This window comes from Carassius carassius, chromosome 29 (assembly GCF_963082965.1).
Source record: "Carassius carassius chromosome 29, fCarCar2.1, whole genome shotgun sequence".
Lineage (NCBI taxonomy): Eukaryota > Metazoa > Chordata > Actinopteri > Cypriniformes > Cyprinidae > Carassius > Carassius carassius.
Window position 1 is genome coordinate 11,827,367 of NC_081783.1, and position 11,770 is coordinate 11,839,136.

The 11,770-nt window shown below is 38.5% G+C and overlaps 1 protein-coding gene across 2 annotated transcripts; it reads left to right on the forward strand.

The window, feature by feature from the left end:
• Positions 1–590: 590 nt before the first annotated feature.
• On the forward strand, positions 591–4,873 carry LOC132109625 (uncharacterized). 2 transcript variants are annotated; one of them, XM_059515864.1, is made up of 3 exons: positions 591–3,410; positions 3,518–3,620; positions 4,083–4,873. In XM_059515864.1, the coding sequence occupies exon 1, from the start codon at positions 898–900 to the stop codon at positions 3,073–3,075; it is 2,178 nt and encodes a 725-aa protein (XP_059371847.1). In that variant the 5' UTR covers positions 591–897; the 3' UTR covers positions 3,076–3,410; positions 3,518–3,620; positions 4,083–4,873. The 2 variants fall into 2 exon arrangements, with proteins under 2 accessions (XP_059371847.1, XP_059371846.1); XM_059515863.1 differs by lacking the exon at positions 4,083–4,873 and having other exon boundaries at positions 3,518–4,073.
• The last annotated feature ends 6,897 nt before the right edge of the window (positions 4,874–11,770 follow it).

Sequence of the window (11,770 nt, forward strand, 5' to 3'; positions counted from 1 at the left end):
CATGAATCCCGGTTGCTGCAAGTTCTCAACCGCCTTAAAGAGTATGGGCTGAAATTGTCACCTGAGAAGTGTCGGTTCTTCCAAACATCAGTGAGGTATCTGGGTCATATAGTCTCACAAGACGGGGTTGAGACCGATCCGGCGAAGGTTGAGGCCTTAAAGACATGGCCAAAGCCAACAAACCTAAAGGAGTTGAGGTCGTTTTTAGGTTTTGCCGGGTACTACAGGAGGTTTGTGCGTGATTACTCCCAGATCATTAAGCCTCTCACCGACCTTACAGCGGGATATCCTCCACTCCGGAAGAGTGGTATTAAGAAACCGAAGGATGGAGGCTACTTCAACCCCAAAGAAGAGTTCGGTGATCGATGGACTCAAGATTGCCAGAGTGCCTTTGACTCCATAATCGGTAAGCTCACATCTACACCTGTTTTGGGCTTTGCTAATCCCAAGCTTCCCTATGTGCTTCACACCGACGCCAGTACCACCGGGCTTGGTGCAGCTTTATATCAGGAGCAGGAAGGGCAGATGCGGGTCATAGCCTTCGCCAGCAGAGGATTGACCAAAGGTGAAAGTAGGTACCCTGTGCACAAACTAGAGTTTTTGGCGCTAAAATGGGCTGTCACCTCCAAATTTAGCGACTACCTCTATGGTGTAGAATTCACTGTCGTAACAGATAGCAACCCCTTGACATATATCCTAACATCGGCCAAACTTGATGCCACCAGTTACCGCTGGTTGTCCAGCTTGTCAACTTTCAACTTTAAGCTGCAGTACAGAGCAGGTAGCCAAAATCAAGATGCTGATGGCCTATCCAGACGGCCGCATGGTGAGCCTCTTGACGACCTGGTATCACAAAAGGAGAGAGAAAGAATTAAACAGTTCACTTTAAACCATCTCATGGGGTCAGGAGTTGAGTCATCTGTTCTCATGGCAGACACGATAAAAGCGATCTGTGAAAGGCATCAAGTGATTGGGTCATCTGAAAATCCCAGTTCCTCTAACTCCTCACTTACCTTGGTTGAATCCCTTACTCAGCATGTGGACGCTCTGCCAAATGAGTTCCAACATGAGGATGAACATGGTCTTCCAGATCTTCCACATCTTTCAGAAACTTCCTTGGCAGAGCTGCAGAGAAAAGATACAGAAATGAGAATTGTTATTAAAGGATTGGAGAGTGGAGTGAAACCCTGTAACCTGAGAGACCAACCACCTACCATGGGTTTGTGGTTAAAAGAGTGGAACCGACTCGAGCTGAGGAGTGGAGTTCTGTATAGGAGGCGGCAAGATTGTGGAGCCTCTCGCTATCAGTTGGCACTGCCCACCACATTGAGAGACATGGTGCTACGGAGCCTCCATGATGACATGGGTCATCTAGGTATTGACAGGACCCTGGACCTCATCAGGTCAAGGTTCTTCTGGCCAAAAATGTCACAGGCAGTGGAAGAAAGGGTCAAAACTTGTGAGCGCTGTGTCCGTAGAAAAACACCCCCAGAGAGAGCAGCTCCTTTGGTAAACATCCAAACTAGCAGGCCCTTAGAGTTGGTGTGCATAGATTTTCTGTCCCTGGAGCCAGATCAAAGCAACATCAAAAACATACTGGTTATCACGGACCACTTCACGAAGTATGCCGTTGCAATACCAACTCGAAATCAAACTGCCCAAATCGTTGCTAAGAGCCTGTGGGACCATTTCTTGGTGCACTATGGGTTTCCGGAGAAACTACATAGTGACCAAGGGGCAGACTTTGAGTCGCACACAATTAAGGAGTTGTGTAAGGTCGCAGGCATTCACAAGGTGAGGACTACCCCATACCACCCGAGGGGCAATCCAGTGGAACGATTTAATCGTACACTCCTCCAGATGCTGGGGACACTGGAAAACGAAAAGAAGTCTCGTTGGAAGGAGTTCGTAAAGCCCTTAGTGCATGCCTATAACTGCACCCGCAATGACACCACGGGGTACACTCCTTATGAACTCATGTTTGGGCGACAACCCCGCCTACCTGTTGATCTGGCTTTTGGATTGCCAGCAGACACTCCCATCAAGTCCCACTCTCAATACGTACGAGATCTTAAGAATCGGTTGCGCGAGAGTTACAAGGTGGCTACTAAAAATGCTGGGAAGGTAGCTGAGCGAAATAAAAGAAGATTTGATAAGCGTGTGGTTGCTTCAACATTGGAGGAGGGTGACAGAGTTCTTGTAAGGAACGTGCGATTGAGAGGAAAGCATAAGCTGGCTGATAAATGGGAACAAGATGTTCATGTGGTTGTCAGAAAGGTTCGTGATCTGCCAGTATATACTGTCCAAACAGAGAGAAAAGGGGGTCCTCCCCGGACGTTGCACCGAGATTTATTGCTGCCTTGTGGGTTTTTGCGGCCAAGCAACTCTGAGGAACAACCAAAGCAGAAAGAAGTTCGAAGACCTCGAACCAGGGCTTCTCCTGATGATGAAGGGACAAAGGAGTCAGAGTTTGTTTCTGAATGCTCAGAGTCAGAAGATGAGCAAATTCTCTGTTATGTACCTGGAAGAACATTGAGCTCTGAAACTCAAATTATTACAGGCCTTGAGCAACCTCGTGTTCAAGAAGTTGCATCCGACTTGCCTGTCCTTGATCCTATTAGGGAGAACTTACCTGCTCAGGAACCTGTGGAGAGTAACACTGAGGAACCTGTGGAGGGAGTATCGGATGAGCCTGAATCAAGTTGTTCTGAGCCAGATGTCTCAGTGGAACAAAGACCAGAACCAGAGGATTGCTCTAAGTTCCTTGATGAATACTCTACCCAAATGGACGAGACAGTGCCAATCCATTCTGAGTTCGAGAGTAAAGAAGGAAATCTGATCTCAATTGAAAGGAGTTGTGTTGAAGACACACAAAAGGAAGAAAGGAAAACTGAGCCTAAAGACAATGTTGCCCCTAGACGTTCGCAGAGAGAGAGACACCCCCCTAAAAAGTTTGAATATCCCCAGTTAGGGAATCCACTTACCTTAGTGATTCAGTCCTTGTTGCAGGGTTTAAACGAAGCTTTTAGTTCTTCTTTAGAAGAGTCAGTTGTTGCCCCTGTAATTCACGTGTAGATGCAACGGGACGTGCATATATTCCAGAGGGGAGGGTGTAACCAAGGTTACTATTACTCATATCGAACCTATGAAACAAAAAGAAAAGAACGATTTTCATATAAATATTTAATTACTTTATTTTAATGTTTAAGAAATTAAATATTGCTCAATAAATAACAATAAATGTAACAGACTAGAAAAATAAATAAGTTGAACCATTCGGGTTAGCTCCGCCCTGAGTGGGTTGCGTCATCATTTCTAGCGCGGGTTAGAGAAGTGAGTCTCGTCACGGAGAAAAAGTGAAATGGCTGCTGAAGCGGTGATGCAGATTCATTTGCAGTTGTGAAATTAAAGTAAGTGAGAAAACCTAGATCAATAACTGAAATCAGGACCATTATTGACATAGTTGACAGGAAAGAGTTGTTTAAATAGTTGTCATTGCATTTGTATTGAATCCAAGGATTAAACGAGAAGTTGAGCTGATTCATCCGACGAAAACGGCGTTCGAAAAGATTTTCTTAATTCATCTGGGATTATTTCTAATCATTAGCACTTGATTCTTGGTAAGTGAGTTCATAAACTACCTTAATTAGTCATAGTTTGTGTATTGTTCAGTCTTTTGTGGTCTTAAATGGTACTGATCTGTATAATTCTTGTGAAATATACTTAGGAAATGTGATTTAAGTGGTAAATTAAGAGTTTATTTGCTGCTAAAAAATGTTTTATGCACATTTGTTGACGTCATGAGTGTAATGTGTGTAACGCAGCTCACGTGGAGTTTTGCTAGCCATGTGGAACGAGCTATAAAAGCTAATTGAGTGCACGTCATTTTAAGACGTCATATTTTTTCATTTTTAGCCCATAGTTGTTTCTATTAGGGTTGAAAAGGGTATAAGCACTAGTAAATGTGTGTATATATATTAATTTTGAAGAATTTGTTGTGATAATTGCCATTTGAAGTGTAAATGCTGTTTAAAGAGAATTAATTGTAATTAATTATCTTTTTTCTGCCTTGTCTTTGCAAGGTTGGGTTTTTTTTTCCTTCTCTATATTTTCTGTGTTTCCGGTCCTTGATATCTCTCTTTGAAAGTGAACGAGGAGTTCTGAGTTAGAACTGTTTCTGCCATCAACGAGGAGTGCTCAACATTGGTGGAAACTGGCGAGCCAACCTGGTTTTTCCTGAACTTGGACAATTTCATGTTTCATCAAAGTGGTAGGACCACACGTATCATTTTTTCCTTCCCTGGACGTTATTGCAACTGTGAACAAGAAGGTTTTTTTTTTCTTCCTCTCACTTGTTTCATCTCAGAGTTGCCTATCTGCAATTCTTTAACTGAACATTGAAACAGGACGGATACTGAACTGAGCTAATGTCCTATTTAATTGTTTGAGTCATTTCTGATTCTGATTTGGTGTGTCATTCATTGGACGTTTATCTGAAATTATCTCTATTGCTGTTTTGTTTTTATTTTTTTATTTTTCCATCTCTTATTGAAATTTTCTAAAAAAAAAAAGAGTGAATACAAAGGGTATTGAGTTGAACAATTTAACATTTTGGTATTGAACATACACTTTGTTTACCATTTATGTGAAAATAAGAAGCAGGGTTGTTTGAAAGTGGATAGCTATCCAGCTAAGGCATTAGAGCAGCTAAATTGAGTGAACTAGAATTAATTAACTAAATATCTAATTATAGAAATAAATAACGCACAAGGAGTCATAATTTGAGTAAAACATCTTTAATTCCAAGGGATTTATTTCAAGAGGTTTCTTTTGTGAATTTGTTATTGAAGCTGTCATTTTGTTTGTTTTTTTTTGTTTTTTTTGTTTTCCCCTTTGTTTGTTGGTTTTCTCCAACGTTACACAAACTAATACAAGTGTATAAGAAAAAGACTTACCCTTTGAGTATAAAAGAAAAACTACTTACCTTTCAACTACAAACCTGTCTTTTGTGATTATTTCCCTTGTCTTGCTGCAACACTGGCTCAAGAGCGAACCTAGACTTCTGATCTGGTCCGAGACATAGTGAACACGTAGACTGTAGGACGAGTGTTACACTTGCTTAGCAACAAGGTAGAGCAAAGTAAAGCAACCGTATACCAATTTTAAAACGAATACAAAGGCAATATGGTCCACGAACCGTCTGAAGCTGGAGCAAGAATCTCCTCAAGATGAGAATACAAACTTTTTCTTTTGAAACCCCTTTTTATCAGGTCAGCAGTCAACAAATACATATCCAATCTGAACCAGAACCAAACCCCTCATGCTTAAAATGAGGGGACAGACAAAAAGAAATCAAGAGAGAGAATATAAAAAATCTATGTATTTTGTTTTCATACATGGAAATCCATGCAATTTAATAATCACTGTATATTAAAGGAGTTTGACTGCATAAAGGCGCCTGTCATCACTAAACTGGCCGGTTTAATTCATACTCAACACAGGAGGGCACCCTTGTGCAAAAAGTCCACAAGCAAGACTCATAGGAGTAATAGAACGTATGACGTTCCAGGAAATCATTATAGGCATCCAGCTATGGCTGTAGATGTTTTAAAAAAAGTTTTATCTGATAAAACAGGAAGACAATCAACGTCCGACTCCATATGGTTTATCTGTGTTCTTCAAGTATCTCAGGTATTTCAAAAATATGTATAAAAATGTGATATTGTTTACATTTACTATATTGATCAGTGTTGAAGTCTAGTGATGGGAGAGATTATAATGTCATTAATCATTAAATCTGTTTTTTAGAAATAAGTGGCATGTCATGATTTGTATGTGTTGGTCTGATAAAAACTGATTTACATAACAGTCTCCCCGAGGAATTCTCTTACTAACACCGACAAAATTCATATGCTCCCTTTTACAGTGTGATATTGCTTTTATAAAGCAGTTAAAAATAAACAAGATTAATAAAAAATAAAAATAAAAAAACTATACTGTTTAGACACCATTTTGCCAGTTACTTTGGTTATTTTTTATCATAGTTGAATGAACATAGTTATAAATAAGCCACAGCACATTCAATTTTGTGTCAAGTAGTGTTAAGTAAATGTTTGTGTTTGAACAATTTGGTTTGGTAAATGATTCAGTGGTTTGCTCATAAAGACGTTTACTTGATGTCACCCATTGGCGTAGCGATGTAAATTACAGAGTCACCATAAAATCCTTGCGTCTAATTCTGTGTGACATAGAATGCACAAACACAGTCAAGCAAAGTGATACAAAGCGGGGCACTCTTGAAATGCTTTTTGACCAATCAAACCCAAGGACTGCAAAAATGATAATAAAAACATATAGTTTTGCTTAAGTGAGCCTCTTCATTGCAATTGTAAAGTTTTCAAAAACTACTGCAAGAAACTAATTTGTTCAGGTAACTAATTTTCTGTGTGCTAGTATCTTTCATCTCACTCTGCTTTCTCTTGCTTCTCACAAAATAAAATAATTCAAATAATTTACATTAAAATTATACAAATAATTATAAAAAAAAAAAAAAGTTCTGTATCACACTATTTGGAGTGCTCAAAAGGCCAGTTGATAATTAATGAAACAAATAGTTTGAACGATTAATTTTGCTGAGCCCTAATGTGATAATTCAATTTATGAGCATTGCTACTATGTCGCTGGCTCGGAGCAACAGGGTGTCATAAAATCAGCCCACCCTTTCCACACACACATTACTAATGACCATGTGATTAGATTTGCCAATTTAATGAACAAATTAGTCAGTGGTGTGTACTTTCATTCTCACTCCTGGCATATACTAATAATTCCAAAATGATATCCTACATTACCATCATTTGCCACAAGTGCCGAAGTCAGAGGACATTAACATTTTATAATTTGTGCCTTCATTGAGTAAAAAGCTTTGGATTCATGTAAACACACACATACACACACACACTGACATTCCGGGCTAATGAGTGTTTCTCTGTGAAAGGGGAAGACACAGTAGGTTGTTTATTCCTTTAGCTGACATTTTTGTAAATGCCACATATCCACATGGTCTTGGCAATGACTAATCCACAATATGTTAATATCAACGTCCATATCATCGTACAAATTTGCCATTAAATATCATGTGCCTCATAATTAGGGCATGTTTCAAATATTAAGTCATCTTGGGAAAAAGACAATGACTGAATAACAGTGTAATGAATAATTCCTTCCTTTTATTATCCAGCTGTGGGTAACAATACCCTTCATACGCCAGACACAAAGTTGCTTAATTACTGTACTTAGTTACTTAGTTACTGTAGGCATTACACCTTAGATTGTCTTTATAATTAGAATAATTGTCCTCAGTGTGACTTTTAGTGGAGTGTATCATTTCCTTTAAGTAAAGCCAGGCATTTTCCTGTACTTCACCACCATAATCCAGGATTGAAAACGACTGTCTGATGCCACAGGTGCACTGCCACACACAGAGCCTCAATAAACCGTTACCTTTCACAGCACCCACCCTTCCTACCCCCAACAATAATGCCTGGCTAAATGAAGCAATCATCACTACTGGAGGAATCAGTCAATGCACGATAACCGCCACCTATATCACCATCCACCATATGGTTAAAGTAGTCAAACCTAAACCAATCGCTGCGTGCCAATTTGTCACGGTGAACCCAGACATGATTAAATAGTTCCGTGGATTGCTTGGAAGCTGAGAAATTGTCTTTGACCACTCAGATGGTCATCTTCTGCTGAGATTGAAGGTGGTGGTAACAGCTGCTGGATGCACCTTGTTTCATTTCGGCGTGAATATATATTGTTAATTTCATTTTTTTCTGTAGCTGGAGGCACACAATGTTTTATCCCATTGTTTTTTTCTTTTTCTTTTTTCTTTGAATGCTTTTATGAAGACATGTTGGCTTTTGTGTTTGCCCTCAAAAAGTGAGTCACACACAGAATTTGATTACAGGTTTGAAGTTCACACCACAAGATATAACTTGAAACAAATCTTGGTTTAAACTTTATTTTAAAGTGTTATTTCATTGCATGCAGCAGCACTGAATTTGGTTGATGTCTTGTGACGGTAATAGATGTGTATGCACTGACAAAAGTCTGTTCATCTGAATATGAAAACATTGTCAATTTCACTCAAATTTAGAGGACATCAAAGCTCAGTGCTAACATGCTTTTTGCCTGTGACCTTCACAGTTTGTGTGTATCATCTCCAGGCCTCCAGCTCATCCAATTTACTCTGACTGTCAAGAACATGATTAAAATGGCTCTTGGAAGACTGCAGACTAGGACGAGTTCAATCTGTACTTGACGTTATTTTTCATGCCAAAGATGCGAAACTCAAAAAGAATAAAAATCTATTAGAAATTAATCATAAAAAAAGATGACTGCGAATGTATATGATTGTGCCTCAGCAGAAAACCTTGAAAATGAATGCAGTCAGGCTAATCCTGTTGAATGAATTACACAGGATAATAAGGGAACTACCATCGGGAATACAGTACAGCAATTTCCATTTGTCTTTTGTACCGCTTACAGATTGATTCCATTGTGCGACTTTCACATATTCGCCCATGGTTTGCAGGGATCCAAATCAATAGGAAGTGCTCGACAGCAAACAGAGACTACAATATTTCCACCGACATCTTCATCATTATTTCTCTGATTGCTACTTCAGCGCTCGGCCTGAAAATTCACAGATTCTTAGTGAGCGTATTGATTTATTTTTAATACTAGAGTAGGGCTGCGAGAATGGAGTTGATGAACTTCAGATAATGGTCTTTAGATCCTTGGCTTGAATGAAATAAGCTTTTTATCTCTTTTTTTATTTTCTGGGATTATATCTGATAATATGCAATTTTCAAGCATACCCGTAATTAAAATATGGATGTACAAGCTCATTCCAGACATATTGAATAGCATAAGGCGCATTTAAATCTTGGCAAGGTGCACATAAGCACCTCATCATATCTTTAAATTGATAATATTGCAATTTCCTAATAAAGCGCTTCCTGCGCTTCTATTTATTTATTTTTTTTTTCCATTTGTATCAACGTTCTAAAAGACCATTTAACCTCTGTGTGAAATCATAAGCTTTTTATTAGCCAATAGTCTTAGTGAATTCAAGTTTAGCTGAATTCTAATTGCTTCGAAGAAAACGCTGCAATGTTACTGTGAACAAAGGATGAGCAACCCCTGAGTCTTTCAAATCAAAACATTGTATTATTAGAGCTGTTGGTGTGTTTTTCTTTCACTTTATAAATTACTTGTCAGGGACTATTTCTGTGCCATTGAAAAAAAAAAAAAAGCCTTTGCTCAACTTATCTGTGACAGCCCCATAAAAGGTAAAATCAACAAATTAGCAATTACGGGGTCAGTTGACATAGTACACTGTGGTTCTTTTACTTTTAGTTCACAAAAATTCTTTCTTCAAAACTATTTAAAGTATTTTTTGGCAATAGCTACAATCTCATTATTTACTCTCTATTGTTGCATGTTGACCCTGTGAAATCTCTTGCACCGTGTTTAGCCATGTAATGGTATGGGAAATGCTTTGACAAGAAATAGTTATATAATTCTGTGTTGTTCCAAAACAGAGTTTCAGCGTGACCTTAATTACCCGAGTTTCAGATTTAAATAGTCACTTTGTTGTAAACAAAAATTCTGCTCTATATCTACATGGCAGAGGTAAAATCTCAGGCAGCATTTAGAGGAATTGTTCACCTACAAAAGAAAAACAGATTTGGAGAAATTTTGCATTACTTAATTTGCTCACAAACGGATGCTCTGCATTTAATGGTTGCAGTCAGAATGAGAGTTCAAACTGCTGATAAATGCATCACAATAAGTAATCCACACAATTCCAGTTCCTTAATTAACATCATGTAAAGTTACATAATTGACAAATGTATAAAAATTTTCACTAAATAATGCAGTATTGTGTGTAGAAGACTTAAAGTATTGTGTGTAGAAGAACTGTAAAAAAATGGTTTGAGGTTAAAATGGTCTTGGAAAGGTATTTGTTTATTACACCCATGCAGATTCTCACTTCTCAAGATGTTTATTGATGGACTGTAGTCTTGTGGATTATTGAGATTTTTTCTTCAGCTGTTTGGATTCTCGTTCTGACGGCAGCCATTCACTCCAGAGGATCCATTAATGAGCAATTGATGCAATGCTAAATTTTTCTAAATCTGCTCAAATGAAGAAACTCATCTAAATCTTGATTGGCCTGAGGGTTATTCTACTTTTTTAAATATATTTTTATTTAATATATTATTTTGCATGCTTCAGACATCTTTGTTTTGAGCTAAATAATTGTCACAACCATCCAAAGTGGGCCAGAACAAATGGTTTTTGAAAATCTTTTCCATTGAAGATTGCTTTAGATAACCCATGCACCACATGGTGGTACCGCAGCTGCCCTCCTTCTCCTCTGCTTGGCTCTGCCATTGATGTAAAAACCGTCATCTTGAGGTCCTTTTATCAGGGCAGAGTGTTACATCAGTGTTGAGGCACCCAAATCTACAGGATTTGATAGATAAGTAGGGATGCATCTGCTGACACTAAGTGCAATGATTAAAGATTTACCTCTTGTCATCTGTGAGATACGGCCCCTAAAAAAGCCTTGCTTAACGTTTTAGACCAGATAAATAGATTTAGTGTGGCGGAGCTTAGAAGTTCAGCATATTATTGAAAACCAGTTTGCTGGATCACAGGGTAAATTGGAGAACATGCTTCATATCAGAGATTCCTGGGTGTCAAATAGGCTGTCTATAGGATTAACACTTGCTTCAGCAGATGTTCATTTCCAAAACATATGTCAGTGCTTAAGCTTGGTGTAAACAGAAGCTGTGGACTGGCTTTATCAGTTTTGGAACAGACTTCATATTTACAATGCCTTAAGCAGTTCAGTTGCACACGCTGGTCACAGCCAGTTGAAACATTGCCATCACCTGGACATAATGGAAAACTCAAACAATCATAAGCAAATCCTAGAACAAAAACGGTGCATAATTTTAGATGAGACAAACGAAAGAGGAAATGGAAACTGGGGAAATGAACTCGAGGAGAAAGTGCTCGAATGAGAAGCATTTAGCTCAGCGCCACAGGTAGCGTTAAAGCATCGGCGGCTTAGAAGTGTTTTAATGTGTTCAGTGCCGTTGGAGAGTCAGCGAGTCTTCCATCTGTTTCTACACCAGGTTAAGGCCAGAGAGGGTAAATCATCTTCTCTCCTGACCATTCAAATCTGTTGCTCATAGACACAACATTATAGGCATTTATTCTCAAGCGATGCTTTTTTTATTACTCTATTCATTTAGTGGCAGGTCAGTTGTCCAGAACATAACATAACAAATCTTAATGTGTCCGATTTAGAAAAAGTCATTAATATATAAATATTAAATATTCATAACACTTTACAGTGAGGTTACACAGTTCTCTAATATTGGTTAATGAAAATCTGAAGGTTTTTTTTTTTTTTTTACTAGCTTTTCATAATCTGTGGTAAAGTGGTTCGAACAAAAGCAGGTTTGTGAACACTGATGGTCATACACAGTCTCAGGGTTTTTTTTTTTTTTTTTTTACTTTCGCTTTGTTGTTTTGTGTGCTTATTGCTTTACTGTTGTTAAAAATGCCTAACCAGGGACTGGGGCTGCAAAATAGCCTTTGGCTAGAAGCATATATATATGGAGCATCGGCTGCATGAAATTGTAGCAATGTTATACTGCATTGTCCCTGTTAAATAAACTAA

Bases quoted from the DNA above. Each gene is read 5' to 3' on its own strand.
- LOC132109625 (XM_059515864.1), top strand. From the start codon at position 898: ATGGGGTCAGGAGTTGAGTCATCTGTTCTCATGGCAGACACGATAAAA.